At 45.8% G+C, this 27,195-nt stretch overlaps 2 protein-coding genes across 3 annotated transcripts; one reads left to right on the top strand and one right to left on the bottom strand.

Moving 5' to 3' along the window:
- Positions 10,343-12,766, bottom strand: LOC8069523 (aluminum-activated malate transporter 12). The gene is made up of 6 exons (XM_002437372.2): positions 12,384-12,766; positions 12,132-12,272; positions 11,767-12,039; positions 11,544-11,674; positions 11,251-11,394; positions 10,343-11,167 (listed from the first exon to the last, which is right to left on the bottom strand). The coding sequence occupies exons 1-6, from the start codon at positions 12,661-12,663 to the stop codon at positions 10,547-10,549; spliced, it is 1,590 nt and encodes a 529-aa protein (XP_002437417.2). The 5' UTR covers positions 12,664-12,766; the 3' UTR covers positions 10,343-10,546.
- LOC8069396 (copper-transporting ATPase RAN1) lies at positions 20,593-27,195 on the top strand. Of its 2 annotated transcripts, none has more exons than XM_021449691.1 (9): positions 20,593-20,973; positions 22,337-22,951; positions 23,507-23,936; positions 24,051-24,376; positions 24,907-24,965; positions 25,049-25,391; positions 25,564-25,764; positions 26,078-26,335; positions 26,437-27,195. In XM_021449691.1, the coding sequence occupies exons 1-9, from the start codon at positions 20,659-20,661 to the stop codon at positions 26,911-26,913; spliced, it is 3,024 nt and encodes a 1,007-aa protein (XP_021305366.1). In that variant the 5' UTR covers positions 20,593-20,658; the 3' UTR covers positions 26,914-27,195. The 2 variants fall into 2 exon arrangements, with proteins under 2 accessions (XP_021305366.1, XP_021305367.1); XM_021449692.1 differs by having other exon boundaries at positions 20,839-20,973; positions 22,324-22,951.

The following is a 27,195-nucleotide window of genomic DNA, read 5'->3' as shown; positions in this document are numbered from 1 at the left end:
TCAAATTCTGTGTTCAGTCTGCAATGGCACACCTGTATGATGATGTCCTATACAGTAATTGACAATCCGGCATGTAATTTGTACTGCTAAATAAACTCCATGGTGCAGCTACCTCGTGCCAAAAGCTAGCTAATAATGGATTTACTCTTTGGCTGCACTGCACCCTGCTCCTCTGCAGGAGAAAACTCATGACACGGTCCAGCTAAGGGGCCGTCCACTCCGGCATGCCGGATCCAGCACCCGGGCATGGAGAAAGCGGCATAAACCCCTCAACTTCCATCGCGAGACTGTTCACTTCCCATGCATCTCCTCTGCAGCAGCCAGCAGCTAGCGGCGTCGGCGACCGACCGATCTCACACCCACAAGGCCACAAGTCTAACGAACGAACTGGCCTGCAGCAGCAGCAGCAGCGATCGGGCATGGAACCGCCTGCCTGCCGCCGCTGTTTGCAGGCTTCCACGCCGCGCGATAGATGCTGTTCGCTGTTGCTAAAAGACGACGACCAACGGAACGGGCATGTGGCTTGCATGATGGCAAGCAGCAGGCATGCATGGGCGCGAGGAGGCCCCCCGTTGCAGCAGCAGCTGCTGCTGCTAGCTACCGCGCTTGCTAGCTGCTGTGTACCTACCAGCACGATCAGATCAGGGAGCTCGATCGATGGATCGGACAAAAGGCTAGCGATCGACCTAGTAGATGATGGATGCGGCTAGCTGAGCTCTGGCTGTCACCGGGGGAGGAGCAGGGTTGGGTTGTGCGCTGCATATGCAACAGCTGCAACGGGGTTATGGGCGCAATGCATGTGGGATAACAGCTCCTGGGGACAGGGCCCTCCATAACCATATGCTCATTGTCATGCCGCCTTGTCCCGGATAAAAGCTGCTGCGCAGCGAACAGGCATGCCTACACCAACTCTTCTTGTGTAAGAGTAAGGCCTTGTGTAGATGCGAAATAATTTTGGAGTTTGTTATTGTAGCATTTTCGTTTGTTTGTGGCAAATATTGTTCAATTATAAAATAACTAGGATCAAAAGATTTATCTCGCGATTTACACTGTCCAATTAGTTTTTATTTTCATTTATATTTAATGCTTCATGCATTTGCCGAAATATTTGATGTAACGGAGAATTTTAAAACCTTTTTGTTTTCGGGGTGAACTAAAGAAGGCCTAAGTGATCGAGCTACATACTAGGATGCTACTGTACTAGCTATATGTGGATCGTGTGGTTATCCTAGGTTCGATAGTATGTTTTTCCCAAGGAAATCAAGACCCAAAACACAGAAAATTTATAGAAATCAGTTCAATTTGACAAGAAAAGGGGTAGAAATCTCATATTTTCGGAGGAGCTCTGGTATATATAAGATTGATAATATAATACAAATTGCCAATAAAAGGCTAGTGTCTTCTATGTCAGATGGTTTAGGCCATCATGGAAACAAACACATTACAACCATGACGAACTGTATATTTGGTGTGGCCTTAGTTTATACCATAAAGTTACTGTAATGATATTATGTGTTTTTTCTACGAAACATGAGGGATATGATCTCCTACTGGAATTTTATTATTAAAATACATGAATGTAAGTACCGCCTTCAAGAAACAAAGAAATGTCAAGAAAAAAATTAAGCAAAATACAAGTAAGCTTCTAGCCATTGATACTTTGATTTCGCTCTCCGAGTAACTAGAGAGAGCTCCTTCTTTTTGAAGATGAACTTGCAACTGTGTATGGAGGATTGGAGGGCGCCTCTCCATTCAAAATAGCATTGTTCCTCACTGGCCATATTTTTTTTCGAAAAGCGGTAAAAGATTTTGCCAGATTTTTATTAGACGAAAAAAGAGAGGAAACAAAAAAAAAGGTAAAAAAGGCTACTAACTCCTGTGCAGCTACTAATGTGGTTGTGGATTTGTCTGTACAAAAGACCTTGACGCTAGCTGGTATTGCTCCACTTCTTTCTTACAAAGGAAAGCCACCTTCTCCGGTTCACTGGCCATATTGCTCAACACATTAATTGTAATATCTACTCTCATGAAGAAAGATGAAGATGCACTTTGAATGCTTCCAAGATGATTTGTAAATAGTGTACCACATGCAATGAAACTAGAGCTTAGCCTACCAAAGAGAGCCGAACTATACTCTCTCTTACAAAATAGTTGTCATTTTTATTAGCTATGAATCTGAACAGATATTTATCTAGATTCTTAGTTAACGTTTCAAATATTTTGAGACGAGTAGAATGAACACCCCAGGAGCCAGATTTTGTATGTCAAACAAAATCTAAATTGCAACGACGTCAAGTACAAACTATAGTAGTGCGGGCAGTGTGATCGAACAGGGTGACTTGGGGATATGATCGATGTACAATAAAGTGTAAATGATGAACTAGATAACGAAGCTGAAGTGACGGATTGACGAGACTAATGCGTGCTAGGTCTGATCGGCCGCCCATCACGCACCAAGCAATGACGGCGTCCACGTGTTGATCCATGCAACCCATCTAGTGCTGTTGCTGCATGTTGTTGAATCGTTGATCAGATGGACCGGCAACAGCTAGAAGACGGAGAAGCGAGGAAAGAGACGGCACTAGCTAGCTCGTTCAACGATGGTTCATACCACCACGACGGTAGCAGCTGCAACAGTACGTGCGCAGCGGCTACATACATGGCGCGCCGAGCAGTATCCATGGACTGGCGCCTGGCGGGACGCGGCCACACTGCGCGACACTGTTCCGGAGCATGCCATGTCAAGTCTCGTCTCGGCGCGCGGCCGCGATGGCGACGGCGGGGTCCCTGCCGACCCGCCGGCCGGGGTTAGTTATTGGGAAGCATGTCCAGCTGCGTGCACCTCCGACGCGCCCCCAGCTACCGTGATCGTAGCTGGGCCTTGTTTAGTTCCGAATTGTTTAGTTCTCGGAAGTATCATGTATTTTCGTTTTTATTTGATAAATATTATTTAATTATAGACTAACTAGGTTTAAAAGAGTTATCTCGTGATTTACAGACAAACTGTATAATTAGTTTTTGTTTTTCATCTATATCTAATGTTTCATGCATGTATCTTAAAATTTGATATGCCGTGAAATGTTCGAAAAGATTTTAGTTTTTAAGGTGAACTAAACAAGACCCTATAGTACTAGTGTCCTGTTTGTGAAATCTGGATAGAGCAACGAGCCAGCGGCAGAGACAAGGGCCAGCAGCTCTGTGCCATGCGGCGGGGCGCCGGGCGTCTTTTGGGCAGCTACCACTATGATTCGTCACGTCGGAGGCAGGGGCACACAGAGTAGCTTCATGCTGCGCCGCAGCGTACGTACATACTAGTAGGTAGCTATGTATAGGTAATAGGCAGCAGGAGGAGAGGAATCGCCTTCGCGTCCCTGGAGTGGATCCGGTGGGGAGATTTTTACAGCTTCAGCTCGTTGGTTCCTGCGACAACGATCGCATTCGCATGAGGATCCAGCATGCTCGCCGGCATCTCTTGTTCGCATCCGCATCCGCATGCATGCAGCAACGGCGAAATTAGGCGCGGCCGTCAGGGTCAGACCATGGGCTTGATCGCTGTCACGAGCCCGGCATCAGAATTTAGATGGGTCGTACGTCGTCGGCGTGCACAGCAGTACAGTTGCGCCTCGTCAAGCGACTGTTGCTGCCCACCGGATCGGTCGGTCCAACCGCGACCCTGCAGTACTTACTACTTCCTCCATTCTAAATTGTTAGTCATTCCAAGAATTTTGAAGAGTCAAAACATTTTCACGTTTGACTAAAATTATAGAGAGAAATACTAAGATTTATAACATAAAATGAATATACTATGAAAATATAATTAAAGAAAAATTTAATGATACTTAGTTGATATAATAATAATAATTATTTTATCATATAAATTTGGTTAAACTTAGAAAAGTTTGACTCTCCAAAATTTTTATAATGACTTACAATTTAGAATTGAGGGAGTAGTATAGACGCCGTTGCTCGCCCGGCTGGCTGCCGGGCGCCGCCGTTGGCGAGTCGTGCCGGCACGTAGACGCAGGAGAGCAGAATTTAGCGGTCGGAATTAAGCGGAATCAGCCCTTCGATCTCCCACAGCGCGCATGCACGTACGTACTACGTCCATCCGGTTGCCGTTACCCAAGCCCCGGCGAACAGTCCGTGCGAGGGTGGTGCTGCAGTGCAGGGGGGGACCGACCGGTAGGGGCCATGCATGCATCGTTGTTGACCGCGTGGCTACTGGCCGGGGACGACCGACGTCGCCATCCTGATCGATCGATCCGAGGTCGGCCGGGGTCGCGTCCGGGACGGGGACGCAGGAGGCGGCGTGGTTGGGGGGCGGGCGGGGTGCGGGTGGCTGGACCGTGGACGCACGGTGGACCACGCGCGCTCGAACCGCTCACACGCCAGGCCACACCTACAGCGTGGGGATCGGTCGGGTCTAGAACCGAGACCACGACGCGCGACGCGATGGCACCGACGGTCCCGGACGTGTCGCCGATCACTCGATCGCCCCGCCCTGCCAGCGGTGACCACACACAAAATTGACATGCTGCCGGTGATCACACCATGTTGTTTAGGAGTACTCCTAGTAGTCACTAAGTTGTAATTCACCCTCACACGCATGCATGCGTGGTGCCTACCTACACCGATTGGCGGCACATGAGTGGAGTGATTAAGCTGCTGGGGGCACACGTACACACACACTGCTGAAGAAAAAGGCGGAAACTGACGGGCCGTACTAATCTTGGCCCGTTTCAGCGAGCAGAGTTTCGCGCGGTGACTGTTGCCTCTGTCCTGGTCCTGCCGGCCACCGGGGCTCTCGCTACGTACCCATCTTTTCCAGCGTCCTCGGCCTGATGAGATGAGAGATCGTCGTTATGGGCCAGCAACATCTGCTAGCTGCGACGTGTTGACCGGCCGGCCGGGCCATCTCGCTGGACCGACGAGCGAGGCGAGCAGAGCCCACAACCACGGGCTGTGTACCGCGCCAATTTCAATTCCCGGTTTATTATTGATGAGCAGATGGCTGTGCCACAGACACAGTCGTTCTTCGTGGTGGTCACGGCGTGATGATGCTGGCCTGGCCTGGCCTGGCCCGGCCCGTTCACTGTCACACGTGTGATATGGTACTCAGGCCCTGAGGGTTTACTACGTCAGGAACAAACGTGCATGGATGTCAGATAACGAATTATTAGAACAGCAGCACCGGGCACCACCCAAGGACCCTCAAGCAATGTATTCCAGTGCAGCATTGCTGTAGTGCACGGTAACACTGTCACCATGCTGCGCCTATTCTTGCACCTCTAGCCCACATCTTTTCCGAGTTCTTGTTCATGAGCATCTACACTACACCGACCCAGTAACGAGGCAAAGGTATGGACAGACTACAGTTCTTGTCTTCTGTGACGAGTAAAGGTGCCCTCGACTGGACTGGACTGGACTGAGCTTGACTGTAGCTTTTGCGGTTTTGCCAATCCTGGACGGGCAGGCGTAACGGTGATCTGATCAACCAAATAAACCCCCTGCAGCAACGCAGCGAACAGCGCAACTCCCGCTGTCGCGCTAGCGTATCGAGGCACCCCTCGTCCGTCCGTGTCTCCAATGATTGACGAGCGTTGCCGCTGCGCGAGGTGCCGGGAGCACGGAGCAGGGAGCTGCGCGCGCACTCGCGAACGACGCCGGCCGGTCCTGACCTGAAACCTGCGGAATCTATCCATCCATCTCCGTCCATCACAAAACACCATCCGCTCTGCACTGCACAACACTGCACTGACCGTCGTGCACTCCTGCGCCCTCTGCTGATGATGGTCTCGTCCCGAGTCCCGACCCTGCTTTTCCCTACACACAGTCACTGTCAGCTTTACCACATGCAACCTAACCAAACCCATCACCAGGGATAGCAACAGCAACAGCATTACTGCATTAGCATGCACGCTCGTTTCTTACTGCAACCACACTAGTCGACTTCAATGATCAGTGGTATCTACGATCTAGAGCAAGAGTCGTTCATCTTAGACCTTGTTTAAGATTCTATGTGATGGAAAATTTGATTTTTTTTTTGCTATTTTTTTGGAACTAAACAAGGCCTTAGATATAAAATCAAACTATAGAGTGGTCTATAAGCAATTTTTATGATTTTAAAAGAGCTCATCTACTATATATATGTAGTTTAACCGTAAGCCAATTTTTGAGAAGCTTGGTGCATTTGCATGCGCAGTGTACTGCTACAGGCTATACAGCTGGAGAGAGGTGGTACGTAAACACTTGTGTATACAAATTCTACAGTACAGAACCAGAACAACGAGGTCGTAGATTGATCAATGATCAATGCAGAATCTGGTTTCCGCATAAAAAGTTACCGACGAGACGATATAGCGATCCGGTTTTGCATTGCATATGCTTGGACATTTTTACACACACGTACGTACTCGCTGTTGCTGTGTATAGTACTACGTGGTGGTGGTGAGGTGTGAGGTCCCCGGCCGGCTTCGCGCTCACGTACGTCATAAGGGTCCCTCGGCCGTCCACGCGTACTACTCCAACCAGCCAAACAAACCACAGCTGCTTCACTGCATCGTTCCATCGATCTTGCGTTGCTGTGCGCACTGCACCTGCACCGGTCTTCTCTTGGTGGCGGGGGCCGGCCGGCGGGCCGGCGCAGGCTTTGCGGTGCGCTCGCTCGCGCGCGGGCACTGCACGCAGCTAGCGTACGTCGAGGACGAGGACCACGGTCCACGGGGGAGCCATGCGATGCCATGCGGCCAATGCATGCTGGAAATAATGGCGTCCGCGTACGTGCAGTGCAGCATGGGATCGGTGGAGAGATGCATGGGGCCGGCTAGCTAGCTCTGCCTGGACCATGGGTGGTGGCGGTTTCCGGGGGCAGGGCACACGGCCGGCCGATCGAGTCCGTGTTCTGTCTCCCCTGCCGCGCGCATGCAGTCGCCCGCCCCCGTCTCCGCGCCAATGGACCCTGCGCTTGACCGCGCATCATAGGCCGGACCGGACAGCCGGGCAGGAGAGTGCGTGGTCACGCGCAGTCCGTCCGGCCAACAAGCTCACGCGTCGAAACCCGGTGCACTGTCGTCGTCGTCGTCTCCCTCCCGTCAGAGAGAGACCAGCAGGCCCTCGAAGCAGATGAGAAATCTTCCAGTGTTTTGTTAGTCACCCATCAGATCAGAACTGACCTGGCGTATGATCACGAGCTGATAGTATAGTACCTCCTATAGCTGCTACGGTCCTAGTTCGATCTGAGCTGATAGCAGACGACACATATACTACACATATGTAGAGGATTATGTGTATATATATATACATAAACACTCGTACCTGATAGCTAGGCGACGGCTGATGCTAGCTGTATGAGATGGAGAGGCCTAATCAGCCTTAGCACTCAATAAAAAAGCGGCAGAAGCTGGTGGTCCTGGTCCAGTCCAGGCCAGGCTCCCGACTCCGGCTCGAGAGGTGGGGCTTTGCCATTGCTGGGGAAAGGGAGGCAGCGGCCGCTGCCGCTGCGGTGCTCAGATCCTCCGTCCGTCACCCCCACACCAGGTCCCCCGATCGAATCATTGTCCGCCCATTTGACCGTTGGTCCCTCGCTACCCACTCCCCTACTAGGGCCTTGTTTAATTCCCACAGAAATCCAAAAAATTTTCAAGATTTCCCGTCACATCGAATCTTGCGGCATATGCATGAAGCACTAAATATAGACGAAAACAAAAACCAATTACACAGTTTGTCTGTAAATTGTGAGACGAATCTTTTGACTCTAAATAGTCTATGATTGGACAATATTTGCCACAAACAAACGAAAGTGTTACAGTAGCGAAATCCAAAAAGATTTGGCATCTAAACAAGGCCTAGGTACCTCCTCAAGGCCTTGTTTACTTCTAAAAATTTTTGCAAAATAAGAATAGTAGTACTTTTGTTTGTATTTGACAAATATTGTTAATTATAGACTAACTAGGTTCAAAAGATTCGTCTCGTCAATTCCGACCAAACTGTGCAATTAGTTTTTATTTTTATCTATATTTAATACTCTATGCATACGTCTAAATATTCGATGTAAAGGGGAATCTGAAAAATTTTGCAAAATTTTTGGCGAACTAAACAAGGCCCAAATTGACCATTCCGTGCGTGCTGCACCGAGATGCGTGCGCCGTGCAGTGCCAGGCAGCACCATCTTTCGTCTTCGTCCGGTCGTCCCCTCTCTAGCTCGCGTACCAGTGCTGCTGCTGCCTGCCTGACACACTGACACATCGCGATCCCCAATTCGCATTGCACGTGCTGATGTGGACAAAAGTTGGCTTACCCGTCGCAAACGAATTCAGCCCGAACCCCGGATGTACAGTTTTCATAATCTGGGCCCTTTTGTGAACGGTCGGCCCATGGAGGTAGACGTTTCTGGGCTAGCCTTCACGAGTAGGCCGATTCCAAGTCAAACCAGGACGGCCCGTCAATCTAGCCGCGCGGTGCGCTCTCCTAGTGCTAATGGCATCACCTCGGGATTAAACACGTGCGTAGCCAATAAATCTCGAGATTAAGGGCTTGTTTAGATCAAAAACTTTTTGGATTTTGACACCGTAGCACTTTCGTTTTTATTTGACAAACATTATCCAATCATGGAGTAACTAGACTTAAAAGATTCGTCTTGCGATTTACAGACAAACTGTGTAATTAGTTTTTATTTTTATCTATATTTAATACTCCATGCATATGCCGCAAGATTCGATGTGACGGGGAATCTTGTAAAGTTTTTGGTTTTTGGGTGCATCTAAACAAGGCCTAAGAAAAATCATCATATAAAATAGAAAGTGCCTAAAACATGCGTTCTAACTGGTGTCGATACATATTGAGACTTTCCACAACAAAAAAACACAAGGTGCAATGCGTTCAACATTAATATATGTTGCATTATTCGTGCTAGTTGTATCTTATATTTGATTGTGAAAAGTAAAAAAACAATTTAGACATTTATTAGAGGTTTTTTTGGTTTTGGAAAGTTTTTTAAAACCTATTTAGAGATTGAGATGCATAATATTGCACCTATAACAGTCTACGAAAAGGGTTGAGCTAACAAATTTGGAAAGGTGACGAAATCGCAACAAGCATCTCATTGTCGTTGGTTATACAACTAAGAGAATAATTAGCAACCGTGTAAGTTGGAAACTCAGTTCAAGTGAAGGTTGTATTATAATTACCATAAACTTAGCTAGCTAAGGTATATAAAAAACTGGACAGCAGACTGCACCCCTGCTTTTTTAAAAAAAATTAAGAGGATGCAGGGCTCGAACCTGGGTCTCCTGAGAGCAAGCTCCAGTAACCAGTCACCCACGAGAGCACCTACTAACTAAGCTATATATCCTCGGTCTATTGACCAGTATTACAAGTTTAAACATGAAAATACTAGCAAGTCATTTATTTGACCTTAGGATAATTAATCAGGTTGATGTTGAGCCGTTGATCTTTCCAATTTATCTCAGGCATGATGGTTATCTAGAACTCTTTGATGGACGACCTTTTTTCTGCATCACAGACCAGCAAAGACTACGCCCTTGCCTGCTGCTTGCCGGCCACCTCAAGCTACCACATATCTGCCACTGGGCAGTACAAATTTTCAAAGACTCTCCATGAACCGCAGTACAGATGGGAGCACCTGGCCATGGTGACCAGACCAAGCTAGTACTACTGCGAAGCTCGCCATTGTACTACACTTCTTCGGCAATATATGCTGGGTGCAAAAATGCATCCATTTGGAACTGACCTGTTAACTGCTAAATTGCCTTGTTATTTTCACTCTCCGCTACAAAAGTCTGAAGAGAAGATTCCCAACCCTTTATGAACAGACATATATAGGAGTATATACAACACCAAAAGTGAAATTGGTGGGTCCACCGTTCTTACTTCTTACACCTGAACTTCCCATGCTACCACTCCATTTGGCTTCTACACAGTCAAAACATTGCATAAAGAAATCAGATTATATTAAACAGAACACTAAGCAGTATTAGCCACTCTCAATTTCTCTGTTTAGATATGTCTCCTTCTTGGTGTTCTTGGCCGTTGCCTTTTCCACTTTCGGTTCCACTGTCCACCTGCTGCCAGAACTGGCTACCTACCGCAACATGGAGTGATCAGCTGAATCTCCTTCTCCTGATCAGTGACGAGTGTGTGCACGCACCCATGTTGCGGAATGCGGACCTTGTCTTAATAAAATCTAAGGTAGTAGTACAATCGATAGACACCAACCAACCATGATCTAGCAGGTCAGCAGGATATTGATTATGATTTGGAGGATAAAACAATGCTTATTGAATTCAGAATGAAAAAAGTATGCACACTGTTCATGTGACATATCTGACACCAACTCCGGTTATTGGGATGTGGACAGATAATTCAGTGGTAGGTAGATTAAAATACACGAAAGCTTTCAGAAAAAAAGGAGTAAAATGCCTCTCTCAGAATGGCTGCTTTTATATAGAAAATGAATAGAAATATTCCAGCCTGCACTCTCTGAATGGAGTACATTGCTGCCCAAATTGCCAAATCCATCAGTAAGCTCTCATTCAGCTGCAGCAGAGACAGGGTGTAACGGTGCAGCATTACTGTTCCTCGTCTTCTCCATGCTACTGACATCGACGATCAGATGATCATGCCCAGTGACGAACTCTCTGAAATTCGCAGCCCGCTCCAGGTTCTTCACCTCCTCTATCACCAGCTCCAGCCGCACCACCATCTCCACCAGCAGCGACGCGAACGCGGCGAACGGGAGCGCCTCGGAGAACTCGAGGCTCGTGATGGCAATCTTGCTGAGCGTCGGCCGCAGCATGCTGCCCCTCTCGACGCGATCCGGCGGCCCACGCGTCTCTGACAACGCTGTCGCGTCGGTCTTGAACGAATGAAGCGCGGTGGCTCTCGACGCCGAGAGCTTCCCGGAGTTCAGCTCCATCAGCATGCGCTTGTTGGCGGCGCACGCGCGTTTGGAGCCCAGGAAGAGCCGCGGCTGCGACCTGATAGCCGAGTTCAGATCCTGCAGCGCTTCGTGGAGATGGTCAGAGAGCACGTCGGGGGCGCATCGCCGGTGATGTTTTATGCTCACCGCGAGCTCCTGCAGGACCTTGGCTACTTCTCGTGCAACTCTTGTGCATGGGTCTCGGAACAGTGTTCTCACGGACGGCGGAGTCTTGAACACAGATGGAAAAAAACAATGTCAGCATGGTTTTATTCATATAGTTCACTATAGAAAAGTTGGGATTTTTGCTGTACCTGAATCTCAGAGTCCAGACACCCATGAAGTGCGGCAACCGTGTATGCAAAGTGCCTGAGCACGGACCCGAGCTTCACATACTTTTGCCATGGGTAACTGTAGCAATGCATTGAGTGTCTTGGCTCCCAGCTTGCATAGTGTGCCTGGATATTTTGTTAACAATGTTCAAGCTATCATTACACATGCTATATCATCAATAATCTAGAGAGAATGGTAAAAAAAACAATAATCTTGAGAGAGAAAAAGTTGTCATATATTATATCACGAGGAATATGGGTAGGGGGTTGCTTACTAGGGTCTCATCACTGGATTTTGAGTCCAAGACTGCTCTATAGCCGATTTGAATGGAAGCTCTTGCTTCCTCCTGCTTATCAAGAACGTTATCACCTTTATCCCGGTCTCGGAAATACTCATTCACACAAGCTGCAACCTTTCTTTGGTAAGAATTCGTGGTAAGTTTTGATAATAATTTCTACGAGCTTTTAATGATCTACAAGATAGTACTAGGTACCCACCTTCAATTGATGTTGCCAATCCTTCAAATTTGCCAACGGTGCTACTGTGCAGGTCTTCTCCAGACCAGTTTGGCAATACCAAGAGAGTCATGAACAGACATATTGCGCAACCAATGGCAATAGTACTTAGGCGATCTCTCGTTAATGACACCACATCCTGTTGGCGGTAGCTTGACACCGTTATCAGATTGAAGGTCAAGAGAAAAATCAGCACACCGTAATCATAGCTCTTCTTGATTGTTGGGAAGAATCTAACATATGTGGCAGCAAATCCTATCCACGGGAAATAAAAAGCAGCAGTGAGTATTGTGTATCATCCATCGAGTTGCTTATGGCATGAACAACTGATTTGATTTACAGCGGACCTATTATAAACACCGAAGCTCCCACGATGAAAGCACGCAAAACCTGCCCTGTTCCAGCTGCTATAAACTCAATGAGAAGTGCTAGAGAGCCTGCCAACACTGTTCCCAACCCTCTATTCAGCCCTTTGCATATGGTTGCTCCTGTTGATCAGTAATAACTTATTAGGTGCAAGAATACTACATATACATGGAAAGAGTAATTAAATGTCACCAGCAGCTTGGTATCTACTTTGGCTGATGAATGTGAATTACCTGCTGTGAATTCAAGCACGACAACTACGGTCATGACAGCCCACATTGCGTTCTTCCCGATTCCTTTGAAGAAAGGTTCGAGGATGTACAAGAGGGAGACCAGTGTGAGAGCTGTCCCAGCCTTGAGAGCATGAACAGCTCTCCTTGGATCTTCTCTTCCAATACTCCATGCATGTCTCCCCCACGAAGCTGGAATCCTTCCTATGCTCTTCACCGGTGCAGTAAGCATCAGCAAAGTGCTTTTCTTGTTGAAGGAACTCAGAGAAGAAGCCATTCCCATGTTGATGTCTTGTAGTTCAACAAAGATGAAGACGATGCCAATGCAACGGCACCAAGAGCTAAGAAACAACCGATGTTTCTCCCCTGTACATAAGGTACTTCTTTTATATGAAATCTAGCCTGCTGAAATGCTGCAAGTAATAATATCATGCTTTTTTAATTCAATGGTGTTGCAAAAGACTGCTCGTGTGCTTTCTGGAACGTTGCAATCTTGTATGCCTTTTGAAGTGATAGTTGCTCCTTTGCATGTGAGTTTCTCTCTGTGTTCAGCAGCTAGCAACTCGGAAGACCACACATTTTCACTTTTTTTCTGACTCTAATATGTGGTAAGGGCATGCAAGTTTGCCTTGACCTTGTGCTGGACAATTGCATGAGATCACATGAGAGGGAGTTGGCAAAGGACCTGAAATTGGCAAGCCACCCGTGTGCTACGATGGTGACAAGTGTTGGTTGCTCACTCTTTCTTGTTTGGCTTGATGATGACTTGTGCGGATGCTGAGCTCATGAAGGTTGCAGAGTGTGTGGTTTCTTTGCCAGGTAGTTGGTAGCCGTACGTGGACACTGGAACTGTCCTTGTTGTGTTGGTTCATATCTTGCCCAAAGAGACAAAGGATCCACACATTTGGGACCGGCCGTAGCGTCTGCGAAAACTGCGTCGTCTGAATTCTGAAATCTCAAACTGGGTTGTCTGATTTTGGTGAATCTGAGTAGGAGGAGAGGAACTCCAGGGTCTTTCGGAGTATGGCGAGAGCACCGGCAGTTCTTGTTTACGACTTGGTCTTGGAAGGCAATGACTGGATTGAAGCTGGTTTCTCTAGCCTGCAGGCGAGCTTGATGGCTCTATTGTTAAGGTCGCAACAGTAGTGCGTCTCATTTCTAATTCTGCTGTTTGGGGCTGTTTGCTTGATTGGCGATTGAGCGTCAAACATAAGGGTGGAATAAACCCGCAGGTTAGCACCATGACAGTCCGGTTAACCAGTGGCGGAGCCACGATTTCACGGCTGGGTATTCCACGTATAAAAATTTTTCAATGCTGTAGCACAAGTGCTTAGTTCAATCCCATGGAATATTTCTTTTAGAAGGAATTTAGTGGGGGCGAATTTAAGTGCGTGGAACAGGATCGTTGCTTCTATACATGATTTAAATTTAACGGAACATAGGGATGAGTTCATCTGGGGCTTATCTGCATCTAAAATTTTTACGGTCAAATCCATGTATGCTGCGTTAATTAACAATGGGGTTAGGGTGTCAAAAGATATTTGGCAAATTAAAGTACTGATGAAAATTAAAATATTTCTTTGGTACCTGAAGAAAGGTGTAGTCTTAACTAAGGATAACTTAGTGAAACGTAACTGGGATGGCGACAAACATTGTTGTTTTTGTCATGTTTCGGAGACCATTCAACACCTATTCTTCGACTGCATTCATGCCAAGTTCTTATGGCGCGCTGTTCACTTTTTGTTTGGGTTGTCACCTCCAACTGGCGTGACTGACCTCTTTTTGCGCTGGTCGAAAATTGGAAATAAAATTTACAACTCTTTGTTATTAACAGCAGCTGCAGCGCTTTGCTGGACAATTTGGCTAACAAAAAACGAAGTGATTTTTGATAAATCAGAGGAACACACTGGCTTCGTCAGTGGGCAAATCTGCAGCGGCATGATGATCTTCGAGAGCAGCTGATCCATGTTGGAACTTACCTTGAGACATCAGCTATGCATTTTTTTAGCGGCCCGTGGATGGTTAGCTGCTAGATATATTGGTCATGTTTAGTTCAAAAATTTATTTCGTTTTGCTTGGTCGGTTTGTTGGCTGTCAAGAACTCTTTGTAATTATTGGCCTGATTCTATCAGTTGATAGAAGAAGCCGGATATAAACTATTCTTTATTAAAAAATGTGCAATAGTAATAGAGGACAAAATTAATACAAAATTGATTCTGATGCACATCACATATAATTTTCTTAAAATATATGTTAGGTAAGGCCTTGTTTAGTTCCAAAAAATTTTGCAAAATCGACACTGTAGCACTTTCGTTTGTATTTGACAAAAATTATCCAATCATAGACTAACTAGGCTCAAAAGATTCGTTTCGTCAATTTCGACCAAACTGTGCAATTAGTTTTTATTTTCATCTATATTTAATACTTCATGCATACGTCTAAAGATTCGATGTGACGGGGAATCTGAAAAATTTTGCAAAATTTTTTGGGAACTAAACAAGGCCTAAAATATTTGTTTATCCTGGTAACAAGGCATCAGGCAAAGTGAGCCTAGTATCGCCTCTAGTAATAATCAAAGTATATATAAATTCTTTATTTATGTTACAAGAACACAATGCAACATTTCTTTAAAAAAATCAGAACGCAACAAAAAAAAAGAAAAACAAAACCTTCAATTCTTAGGTCTTGTTTCAGTTTTCGGAACTGTAGCACTTTTATTTTTATTTGACAAACATTATCAAATCATAACACTTTCATTTTTATTTGACAAACATTATCCAATCATGGAGTAAGTAGGCTTAAAAGATTCATCTTGTGATTTACACGTAAACTGTGTAATTAGTTTTTATTTTCGTCTATATTTAATACTCCATGAATGTGGCGTAAGATTCGATGTGACGGAGAATCTTGAAAAGATTTTGGTCTTTGGGTAAACTAAACAATGCCTTACTTTGAAGAATAAAAAATAGATGTAGGATCTTTGTGTTCACCTTGTTTAGATCTAACTTTTTTTATTTGACATAAGGGTTCCAAAAAAAAATTTAGTCCGTATTATTCTCTTAGGCAACAAGGGTTTTTCTTGGATTTTGACATATGAGTATTTTCGTTTTTACTTGACAAACATTGTCCAATCATGAAGTAACTAGACTTAAAAGATAGTCTCACAATTTATAGGCCAACTGTACAACTAGTTTTTGTTTTCATCTATATTTAATGCTTTATGTATGTGCTACAAGATTCGATGTGACAAGAAATCTTGAAAAAAAAATTCAAGATTTCCTGTCACATCGAATCTTTGGTCACATGCATGAAGCATTAAATATAGATGAAAATAAAAACTAATTGAACAGTTTACCTGTAATTTGTGAGATGAATCTTTTGAGCCTAGTTACTTTATTATTAGACAATGTTTATCAAATAAAAACGAAAGTGCTACAATAGCCAAAAAACCACAAATTTTGCAAACTAAACAAGGTTTTAGTTTTTGGGTAAACGCCAAAGTGGAGTGCAGATTGACGTGCACCCACGTACCTAAGGCCTTGTTTAGATGCACACAAAAACCCAAAACTTTATAAGATTTTCCATCATATCGAATCAAACGGCACATGTATGGAACATTAAATATAAATAAAAAAGATAACTAATTGCACAATTTACATGTAAATCACGAGATGAAACTTTTAAGCCTAGTTACTTCATAATTGGACAATGTTTGTCAAATAAAACGAAAATATTACGGTGTCAAAATCAAAAATATTTGGATCTAAACAAGGCCTAAACCTGCCTGCGCTGTACGACTGCACGAAAGAAAAAAAAAACCATCTGGCACGTCAGTCAGGTGGCCAAGAATTGGGGGTTCTACGCCACTCCGAATGAATGCGGAACAGAGCTGAATGCCAGATGAATGAACAGAGCTGCAAAAAGCTTCTCCTCTTTGATACAATATTTTCCCGAAAAAAATCAACTACGGCCTTGTTTTAGTTCACTCCGAAATCTAAAAAGTTTTCAAGATTATCCGTCACATCAAATCTTGCGGCACGTGTATGAAGCATTAAATATAGACGAAAACAAAAACTAATTACACAGTTTGTCTGTAAATCACGAGACGAATCTTTTGATCCTAGTTAGTTCATGATTAGATAATATTTGTCAAATAAAAACGAAAGTACTACAGTAACGAAATCCGAAATTTTTTCAAAACTAAAACAAGGCCTACTTAATGAGATCAATCTGGCTCCTAGTTGACCAGCGAGAAGCCAGGCCTAGAGATGCGTGTACCAACTCTTCAATCTCGTGACCCATGAGCGGAGCCCCCCCTGAGTGCCCGGTTTCTCACAACAGACATGATAGTCGTTCACAGGGTTCAAAATTTCGGTGGTGGGTGAAAGAAAAAATTCGAAATTTTATTATATACTAGTACATGTGCTATATAACTTTAGACTTATATTTTCTATCGTTTATATTATATATTCTTTTATTCAATAAATGTGTAGTTATAAATCATATTGATACTTGTTTAGATCTATTTGTTTTAAAAGAAAAACATTCTTTATGTGCTAGTCTCTAAAAAGAAATTCGAAAAAATTTCGGTTGAATTTTACAAAATTCGATAATTTCGGTGGTGACCGGAATTTTTGGATACCAAAATTAAAAACCTCGTGAACGCTTCAAGTAGCGGCCCCCTTTTTTATTTCCATCACGGACGCAATGCCGCCGGCTTCCTGGCGTACGTCTGGTCTAGAGAATGGCCAGGCATGCAGTACAAAACACCGTGGACGACTTTGTACTGCAGTAGTACTGCTCTCCTGCGGCAGGCGTCGGAAGCCAAGGCGTCTCCATTTGGAACTCCGGTGGGTGTCCGGGTCCGGCTGTTGTCCCTTTTCTTTGCTTGCTCTGGATCAGTTGCTCTGAAATCTGAAGCTTTTAGGAAAAGTTGGAGAAACAGATACTCCACCACACCAAACTTTAGGTGGACAGACACACCAACGTCACCGGCGACGACACCAGAGAACGGCTCTCTAGCGCGCCGGGCGGGCCCACACCGATGTTACATACTGTTCCACCAGAGCTGGTCTTTCACGCCACGTAGAGACTCATGACTCATGCGTGTTTGTGTTTGTTCAATGACAAGTAGGAGAAGCACATTTATTTATATACTACTATTACATTGTAATAATCCGCAGATGATCCAGATTTCACCATTGCACTGCCATTTTCCGAATCCGAACAAATTAAACGCCACGATTATTGCATCCATGTCAGCGCCCACTTGAGCGTCTCTGCGCCTGCTGCCACGCCGCACGTATCTGTCCTCGTCGGTGCGCGCCACACAACACAAACACAAAGGCGCGAGAGAGGAGCTGTCGATCGAGTGGGACGTCACGACAGTAGGTGCGGCGCGACGCGGACTGCATTTTTGTTGGCCGTCCCGGGGCTAATCTAATCGCATTTGCGGGCGGGCCAAAGGTGCATGCCTCCGCGTCGCGCGCCAGCGCCATGGATCTCGTTCTCGTCGCGTCGACCGAACGGATCGCCGGCAAGTAGTAGGGTTGGTGTTATGGTAGCTAAAGGATGCGTGAGCGTGACACACGCTGCGTCGTGACGCGGTGGTGGGGAACAAATTCGCCTGTCTGTCTGTCTGTACCCCCGCGATTTGAGTATGTATGTGCGTGCCAGATTAGTAAAACCAGTTAATCATTCACTGCTGCTAGCTAATGACAAATAGGAGATCTAGAGGTCCTTCGGGTCGGATGAGCAAAAAGCTTTGCGTGCGTTGTGGCGGACGCGAACGGGACGGACGAGGACTAGGACGAGTCAGCGTCGGACTCGGACGTCTGCGGAGCCGGTGCCGCCGTGTCTCGGCAGCCCACATACAGACCCCATCATGCTTGGCTTGCAAACCACCCCACCCCACCCCCCGGGCCCGGGCCCGCTCCAACTAGTAAATCAACACCAACCAAACCACCCGCGCCCTCACCGATGACGCATGGCAAGTGGCACTGTGGCAGGGGCACGGCACCGGCGCCTTCCTTCCGAGTCCGGCAACGGCGACTCACCGTGCGCGCGGGCCGCGCTGCTCCCTTATCTCTTGCCGGGCCTTGCTTAGTTCCTTCCTATCACATCAAATCTTCTAAAACATGCATCAAGTATTAAATATAAATATAAAATAATTAATTGTATAATTTATCTATAATTTATGAAACATAACTTTAAACTTTGGTTAGTTTATTATCGAATAATATTAGTCGAATACAGACGAAAGTGCTATGATATCTATTTTATAATTTTTTTTTTTTTTTGCAACTAAACGAGACCCCAGTTCCCACCCAGTCGAGACCTGCCGCTGCCGTGGCGGCTCCCAAGAGGCAAAGCAAGAGCCATCGTTGTCCGGAGTTGCGGGCTCGATCGTTGGAGAAGCTAGCGGCCGGCCCCGTCTCCGTCTCCGTTTCCTACAAAGCTACGGTGCGTTGATCAAACATACATGTACGGACGCGCATGCGTACGTGCGTGGACCGTTGGATCAACATGTCGCAGCAGAGGCCAGATGGGCTACCGGGGCACGCAAAGCGTGGACCGCGTGGCAGCGAAGTCCAGCCGGAAGGAACACGTGCCTTTTTCAGTTCCCGTTAGCATTGGCAGTTTAGCACAAACGGCAGCGGTCCAACATACTACCTGCATATACTAATCTATTATTGACTAGTATAAAGACGGGACAAATTTTTTCTTCGGATTTGATGTTATTTGTAAGGACAATGTTTGCAAGTGTCGAATCTGTGCTGCCAGCTTGTACTACGTTCTTTTTTTTTTCTTTAATTTAAAAAGAGCGAGTTTGTATGACGTTTGAACTTTAAAGCCATATAAGCCATTGCTCAGGAATCAGGATCTCCCTTCGCATGAATCTGGGCGTGTTATATGTAGCTGTTCCGCTGACCTACGGGTGGTTAGACTGTCTCCAACAGACTTGGCAAACGGCGAGGCAAACGCAAAATGCGTCCTCCACAGTGTTTTAACCGAAAGAAACACACTCCAACAGAAGAGACAAACATGTAACCCATTTTGCGTCCTGGGTGAACCAGAAGGCAAAAATGAGTCGCCTCTCTCCTCGACGCAAAACTGGATGAAGCTGACGCCGTCGAGGTCCTGCTCCCTCTCTCCCTCCCTCCTTTTCTTCCGCCCCCACTTCCACTTCTCCTAGCCATCTGGCTCGCCGCGCGCCACTGGTTCCTGCCTCCGCGCGATTCGAGGAGGTTGGTCGGAGCGGCCCGCAGACGACGACGGCGAGGCGCGACCGTGGTGCCGACGAGGGGCGGCCAGGCGGGCCCACAGATGACGACGGCGAGTCGCGACCACGGTGCCGGCAGGGTGCGACTAGGCGAGCCCACAGATGGAGGTGATAGGCAGGCGCTCGACGACCTCGGTGCTTGATAGCTCGGCGGGGAGGATGGCGAGATGCCGAGATCTGCTCGGCGGGGAGGGAGGCGCTCCCATCGTCGCTTGGAGATGTCGCAGGCTCACAGCCATGGCGTCCCATCCCCACCGGTGAAGAGAAGAAGGGAAGAGGCGGCGTGGGGCGTGGCTCACGGGGGAAGAGAAGAGGATGCTCTGATGCGTCTGCTGTTGGAGAAGAAGAGTTATGGGTTCTGTATTCTTTTTTCCTGTGCGTTACCTAAATCGACGAATACGTCTTGTATTTGGGTCATATCTAAATAATCTAAGCACCACAAGTTTCTTGTTAGCCACCGCATCTCACAGGAAATTCTTAATTGCTTTTCTTTTACACTTCGGTCCTCCTGCTCTCCCAAAAACACATCCCAGGCCTCTCAACTCAAAATTGACAACCCCGTTATTTTTTTTAAAAAAGAGAGAACTGAATAAACATGGGTATAGTCCCTACCAATACACTGCAATTATGCAACTGCATCTAGAATTCTACATTGACATGGAGGAGTACATCGCAATGCTGACGTCGGAGATCAGCAAACCCGTCAGACATGAAACAAAGTCAAACGAAAGAGCTAAGCCGTCTAGACAACTGAAAAGGTCAAAAAGGAAGAGATCAAATGGAAAATTTGCCACTCCCACTCCCAGTCCCAGCTAAACCCACCAATAAACATATATACAACAACACCCCCGTACTCTGCAAACCACCCCAATTTGCCCCACGACCGCCGCTTGTTTTCCCGGTTTATAAACTAACCCCACCACCTCGCAATTCGCCTCCCTCCCACCAAATATTCCCACCCCACGCTGCTCCCTCCCTCCCCTGCGCCTGACGGGCATGGCCCACCTGCAGCTCTCGGCGGTCGCCGGCGCCGGCGCCCGGCCGGCGGCGGCGGGCGGTCGCGGCGACGAGATGGAGGATGTCGCGCTGCTCGACTCGTACGACGAGGAGATGGGGCTGCCGCCGCTGGGTGCATCGGGCGCGGAGGAGGGCGCCGCGGCGGAGGCGCACGTGCGCGTCACCGGCATGACGTGCTCCGCCTGCACCAGCGCCGTCGAGGCCGCCGTCTCCGCGCGCAGCGGCGTGCGGCGCGTCGCCGTGTCGCTGCTCCAGAACCGCGCCCACGTCGTGTTCGACCCCGCGCTGTCCAAGGTGCTCCTCTCCTCGCCTCGGTGTGGCGTGTGTCGACGTGCGAGTGCGTGGCGATCCTTGCGTGCTCGCAACCGTTGTTGAGTGGACGCGAGGCTCGCGCGGCTCCGTGGGAAGTTGGGAGCTCCCATCGTACGCTTGCGGGGTTGGTGGTAGTTTCCTTTTGAATTATCCGCGGTTTTTTTTTTGTCGGGTAACTTCTTCGCGTTTGGCGATGGTTGGAGTTGGACTGCGTTTTTGCGTGTCACAATAGGAAACTCGGTCGTGCGCGTGTTGTCGAGCACTTGCTTCGTGCTATCCAGTGAATCGCATATGCGCGTTACATTTTTTTTGAGGGTGCCTTGCCTTGAGCGAATCGCTTGGGTGGTACTGTTTCAATGACTTCTGATTTGGTTGGTGGCGTAAATGCGGTATAAACTCTGTGAAATCAGGAGTTATAAGATCCGCTATTACGATGCTCAAAGTTTTTGTTCTTTTTTTGCTTTCGTGATTGGGTGAGCTGTAGCTTCGTTGGAAGCTCGTGATTGTCAATCACCTGTGCATTGTGGGCATCGGAAGCTCAGGGCTGGCACGCACTGCAATCAGTCATGGTACCCGTGGAAATGGGGCTCTCGGTGTAGTACAATCACTTTGGATTGGTAGTTGAGCTAACGAGCTGCTGATAATGTCTTTCATGGGGAAAGAAATGATGAACTCAACTTTAGGTTCAGGAAAGTTGCACACACACACACAAAAAAGTGTGTGCGGGTTGTTGTTGTTGTTGTTGTGTGGGTGGGTGGGGTTGGGGGTTGAATTTTTACTTTGCTATGGTAACAGTGAAGCTGAGTGTGTTTCGTGCATCTCTCTTTTGTGACACTCTAAATATGGCACTACTAAACCATGATATTTTAGCATGCAATCTTCTATGCTGTCCAATACTCCAATTATGTATGGTAGCTTACACATTGTTACATACTTTTGTTTCACGATGTCAACAGGAGACCTACATTTTCAATTTCTTTTGTCTTTGTTAATGCAGAAGCCATTTTAGCCATGGAGTTTGCTATTCGTGTGGAAAATTGTAGGAGATATACATTATCTATTAAATGATGCTGCTATTCGAGTTTTCTTTTAGTCATGATGTCCAATATGTTTACTAGAGCTTTTGACCTTTGAGTCCTATTGCATTGCGTTTAAGCTAAAATGCCAAGGCACCTTACAATGCATGTGCTTTGATCTGCATGCATGTTCTTTCACATGTACTAGAGCCTTCTCCAGTTTAAATGACTAATAATTCCTGAGAGGTTTTTAGTTTCACATCCAATCAATTAGCTTATTTGGATCACTTCAATAAACACATCTTTATTCTGGTAGCTTATGTTTTCAGGTAGAAGATATCATTGAAGCGATTGAAGATGCCGGATTTGAAGCAGAAATTATCCCTGAATCTGCTGTCTCTCAGCCTAAATCACAGAAGACTTTATCAGCACAATTCAGGATAGGGGGAATGACATGTGCCAATTGTGTAAACTCGGTTGAGGGTATCTTAAAAAAGCTACCTGGTGTTAAAGGAGCAGTCGTTGCCTTGGCAACCTCATTAGGGGAAGTTGAGTATGTTCCTTCTGCCATTAGCAAAGATGAAATCGTTCAGGCCATCGAGGATGCTGGTTTTGAAGCAGCATTCTTGCAGAGTAGCGAACAAGATAAGGTTTTGCTGGGACTGACTGGCTTGCACACAGAGAGGGATGTTGAAGTCTTAAATGATATTCTTAAGAAATTGGATGGTTTGCGACAATTTGGTGTAAATATTGTCCTCTCGGAAGTTGAGATCGTATTTGATCCAGAAGCTGTTGGTCTGAGATCAATTGTGGATACAATTGAGATGGCAAGCAATGGGAGGTTCAAAGCTGATGTTCAGAATCCATACACTCGAGGGGCTTCAAATGATGCACAGGAGGCCTCCAAAATGCTTAACCTTCTCCGCTCTAGCTTGTTCCTTAGCGTAAGTTTTTGTCTAACCTCTTTATTTCTTTTTCCTCACAGCATGAAATTTAGGCCAACAGAATAGGCAGAATGCATGTTTAGTGATGATACCCTTGCTAATTTTGTCACTAGGGAAGAGCTGGTAGTGTGCAGGGCATGTCTAACGTGTCTGCACCAGGCAGCATAATATTAGAACTTAATTATTTTAAATTAATGTTTTGAATCATGACCAAATGGCCCCTACTATGACATCCAACTCAATAGGTCTTATCTGTCCATTGGCACTTTAAATAATTTCTTCTTTTTGCTTGCATGTGAGGCCCAGCAAGACAAGATGCCTTAAGAAATAAAATGCTACTCTAATTAAGTGATCAACTAGGACTAAGGGCAATGCAAAAAGGAGAGAAAGTGCGGGGTCTAAAGGAATATGCATTTGGTGTTAGAGACACAAGCATCAGGGCTGATATTTCACTAGTTGTTAAAAATTTATTGACATCTAATACTTTTAAGTTGTGGCATGATGCTGCTTGCCCTCTGAGGCCCTAACTCTTGTGTAATTATTTTGTTGCACCAGATTCCTGTATTTTTCATACGTATGGTTTGCCCCAGTATACCTTTCCTTAGTACACTACTAAGCATGCACTGTGGACCATTTCTCATGGGGGATTTGCTGAAGTGGATATTGGTAAGCATTGTACAATTTGTTGTCGGCAAACGGTTCTATGTTGCGGCTTATAGGGCTGTGAGGCATGGATCTACAAACATGGATGTGCTAGTGGTTCTTGGTACCACTGCATCATATGCATACTCTGTCTGTGCACTACTATACGGAGCATTTACTGGATTTCATCCTCCCGTATATTTTGAGACAAGTGCAATGATAATTACATTTGTGCTGCTTGGGAAGTATCTTGAGGTGCTTGCAAAAGGGAAGACATCAGATGCTATTAAGAAGCTTGTAGAACTGGTCCCTTCTACTGCTATTTTGGTTCTGAAAGACAAAGGTCTCCAGTAAATTTTTATCCTTGGAATATATACAATTACACAGTTATATAAAAATGCAACATCTTATATTTTTTTTTGTATATATAAACTCACACGTATCATTCCAAATACAGAAGGAAAACATGTTGGGGAGAGGGAGATTGATGCACGGTTGGTCCAACCTGGTGATGTCTTAAAAGTGCTTCCTGGTTCAAAGGTTCCGGCTGATGGTGTTGTCGTTTGGGGAACAAGTCATGTGAATGAAAGTATGATAACTGGCGAATCAGCACCCATCCCTAAAGAAGTATCAAGTGTTGTAATTGGGGGGACAATAAACTTACATGGTATCCTTCATATACAAGCAACAAAAGTGGGATCTGGTACAGTTTTGAGTCAGATAATCTCTCTGGTTGAAACTGCTCAGATGTCCAAAGCTCCTATTCAGAAATTCGCTGATTATGTGAGTACCTCTTTTTTTGTATCCATTCAATATGTTGTTTTCCCAAGTTGAAGGGAAGTGCATGTGACACTATTTGTATGCCCATTTTGTATCTATTTGGCTTTTTAGAGGGCCTTTAATTGTGATTTTTTTGTCGAACCTTTCGTTACCTTTTAGAGGATGATAATTTATTTTACCATAACTTATGCAATACATGTTCATTTACTTCTATTGCTACTTGTTGTAACATATTTAATAAATCCAGCCTACAGTTGCAATATGGTACCAATCTTTCAGGCATGGATTTGCCTTTAGTTATCCTAAGAACAAAGGCTAGTGACTCAGCTCAAGATCAGTCATAGTCATGGCTAGACAATTTTGTGCATCTTCTCTGTTTTCTTTTTTTCGTTCTTTCTGCAGTACTGGTCTTATCTTAATATGTACAAACTTACCAGTTTACATGCTAAAAAGCCTTATGTTTACTGAAAGTTTCAAATAATAGTTTAGATGCATGATATGATAATAGTGACATTATATCCTTTGTTTTTCAGGTGGCTAGCATTTTTGTTCCAATTGTCATCACATTGTCAATAGTGACATTTTCTGCGTGGTAAGTTCAATAAAAGTACCGTGAAATTTGGAGAGATGCTAATATGTTCAAGTTTCTCACCTGTCCATTGGCTACTTATGTAGGTTTTTGTGTGGATGGTTGGGTGCGTATCCAAATTCATGGGTTGCTGAAAATAGCAATTGCTTTGTCTTCTCTCTCATGTTTGCCATATCTGTTGTGGTGATTGCTTGTCCTTGTGCTCTTGGTTTGGCAACACCAACTGCTGTGATGGTGGCAACTGGAATTGGGGCTAATCATGGAGTACTTGTAAAAGGCGGAGATGCTTTAGAGAGAGCTCAAAACGTAAAGTATGTGGTTTTTGATAAAACAGGGACACTAACACAAGGAAAGGCTGTTGTAACAGCTGCAAAGGTTTTCTCGGGAATGGACCTAGGAGATTTCCTCACACTGGTTGCATCAGCAGAGGTGAGTCTGACTTCTAAATTATTCCTCTTGAGTAATACCAAGGAGTTTCATAAATAGTTTATTTTCTGTCATATGACATGTTCTCTCTCTCTCTCTCTCTCTCTCCCACCTTTTTTTTTGTTTTGCTTTGTGTTAATGTGCGTAATATTTTGTGTTTTTGCTCTGTACTCAGGCAAGCAGTGAGCATCCTCTTGCCAAAGCTGTTTTGGACTATGCATTCCATTTCCATTTCTTTGGCAAGCTTCCTTCATCAAAAGATGGCATTGAGCAACAAAAAGACAAGGTATTGTCTCAGTGGCTGCTTGAAGCTGAAGACTTCTCTGCAGTACCTGGCAAAGGAGTTCAGTGCTCCATCAACGGGAAGCATGTTTTGGTGAGTCATAGGTGAACCTCATGCTTCTATACCCCTTTTAATGTACACTCTAATGCTAATTCCTCCCTTCTGCCCTTACACCACATTCTGTCCTAATCATTTATTCATGACCATCCACTCATATTATCGTCTCTCATATCTCCAGAGCCAGCACTTATGTAGTCATATATAAAACCTTCTAGACTTCAGTTCCCAGTCACAATTTGCCTTATGAAATGTACCAGAGCACATTATAAATATTGTTATATATGGCTATGTGTTTTATTGTCTCTGAATAAATCCTTGCTTATCTTTGAAACAAATGTATTGACAGGTTGGAAACCGTTCTTTGATGACTGAAAACGGTGTGACCATTCCCCCAGAAGCAGAAACTTTCTTGATCGACCTGGAATCGAATGCAAAAACAGGCATACTTGTGGCATATGATGGCGATTTTGTGGGTTTGATGGGCATAACCGATCCCCTGAAAAGAGAGGCTGCTGTTGTAGTGGAAGGACTAAAAAAGTTGGGTGTTCATCCAGTGATGCTAACAGGGGATAACTGGAGGACCGCGCAAGCTGTTGCAAAAGAGGTTTGGCTCGTCTTCATGTCATTTTTCTTTCTTTTGACTTCAATTCATTCATAAGTTTCACTTTTGATTTTGATTTGCTCGTGCTATTGTACTTTGGGCAGGTTGGTATTGAGGACGTGAGAGCAGAGGTCATGCCAGCCGGAAAAGCTGACGTTGTTCGCGCCCTCCAGAAGGACGGGAGCACCGTGGCCATGGTTGGGGACGGCATCAACGACTCCCCAGCCCTGGCAGCAGCCGACGTCGGGATGGCCATTGGCGGGGGAACAGACATTGCCATCGAGGCTGCGGACTACGTGCTGGTGCGGAACAACCTGGAAGACGTGATCACCGCGATCGACCTGTCCAGGAAGACGTTCAGCCGGATCCGGTGGAACTACTTCTTCGCGATGGCCTACAACGTCGTGGCCATCCCCATCGCCGCTGGCGCGCTGTTCCCGTTCACCGGGCTGCAGATGCCGCCGTGGCTCGCCGGCGCCTGCATGGCCTTCTCGTCCGTAAGTGTTGTGTGCTCGTCGCTATTGTTGAGGAGGTACAGAAAACCCAGGCTGACGACTGTGCTGCAGATAACTGTAGAGTGATTGTGAATACTATATAGCTCCCTTAACCGTTTTTTTGCAGAAATGAAATGGAAATTGCGTCGGAAATGGTGCCTTCTGTAAATTGTAGATTTTTTTGTGGGGTTTTCCATAGCCTTCTCATTTCTCAAGTTTTCTTTTTTTACGATGGTACCATGGTATATTCAACCTCGTAATTGTAAATCTCTCTCGCGCGCTGTAATACGGAACTCGGGAAAAATGATTGGTACAGATTTATTGGGCTGGAAATGATATGTGAAACGAAATGTTAGTTTTGGGCTTTTA

Source organism: Sorghum bicolor, chromosome 10 (assembly GCF_000003195.3).
Source record: "Sorghum bicolor cultivar BTx623 chromosome 10, Sorghum_bicolor_NCBIv3, whole genome shotgun sequence".
NCBI classification, from domain to species: Eukaryota; Viridiplantae; Streptophyta; class Magnoliopsida; order Poales; family Poaceae; genus Sorghum; species Sorghum bicolor.
This window is presented reverse-complemented; position numbering and strand designations above follow the sequence as displayed.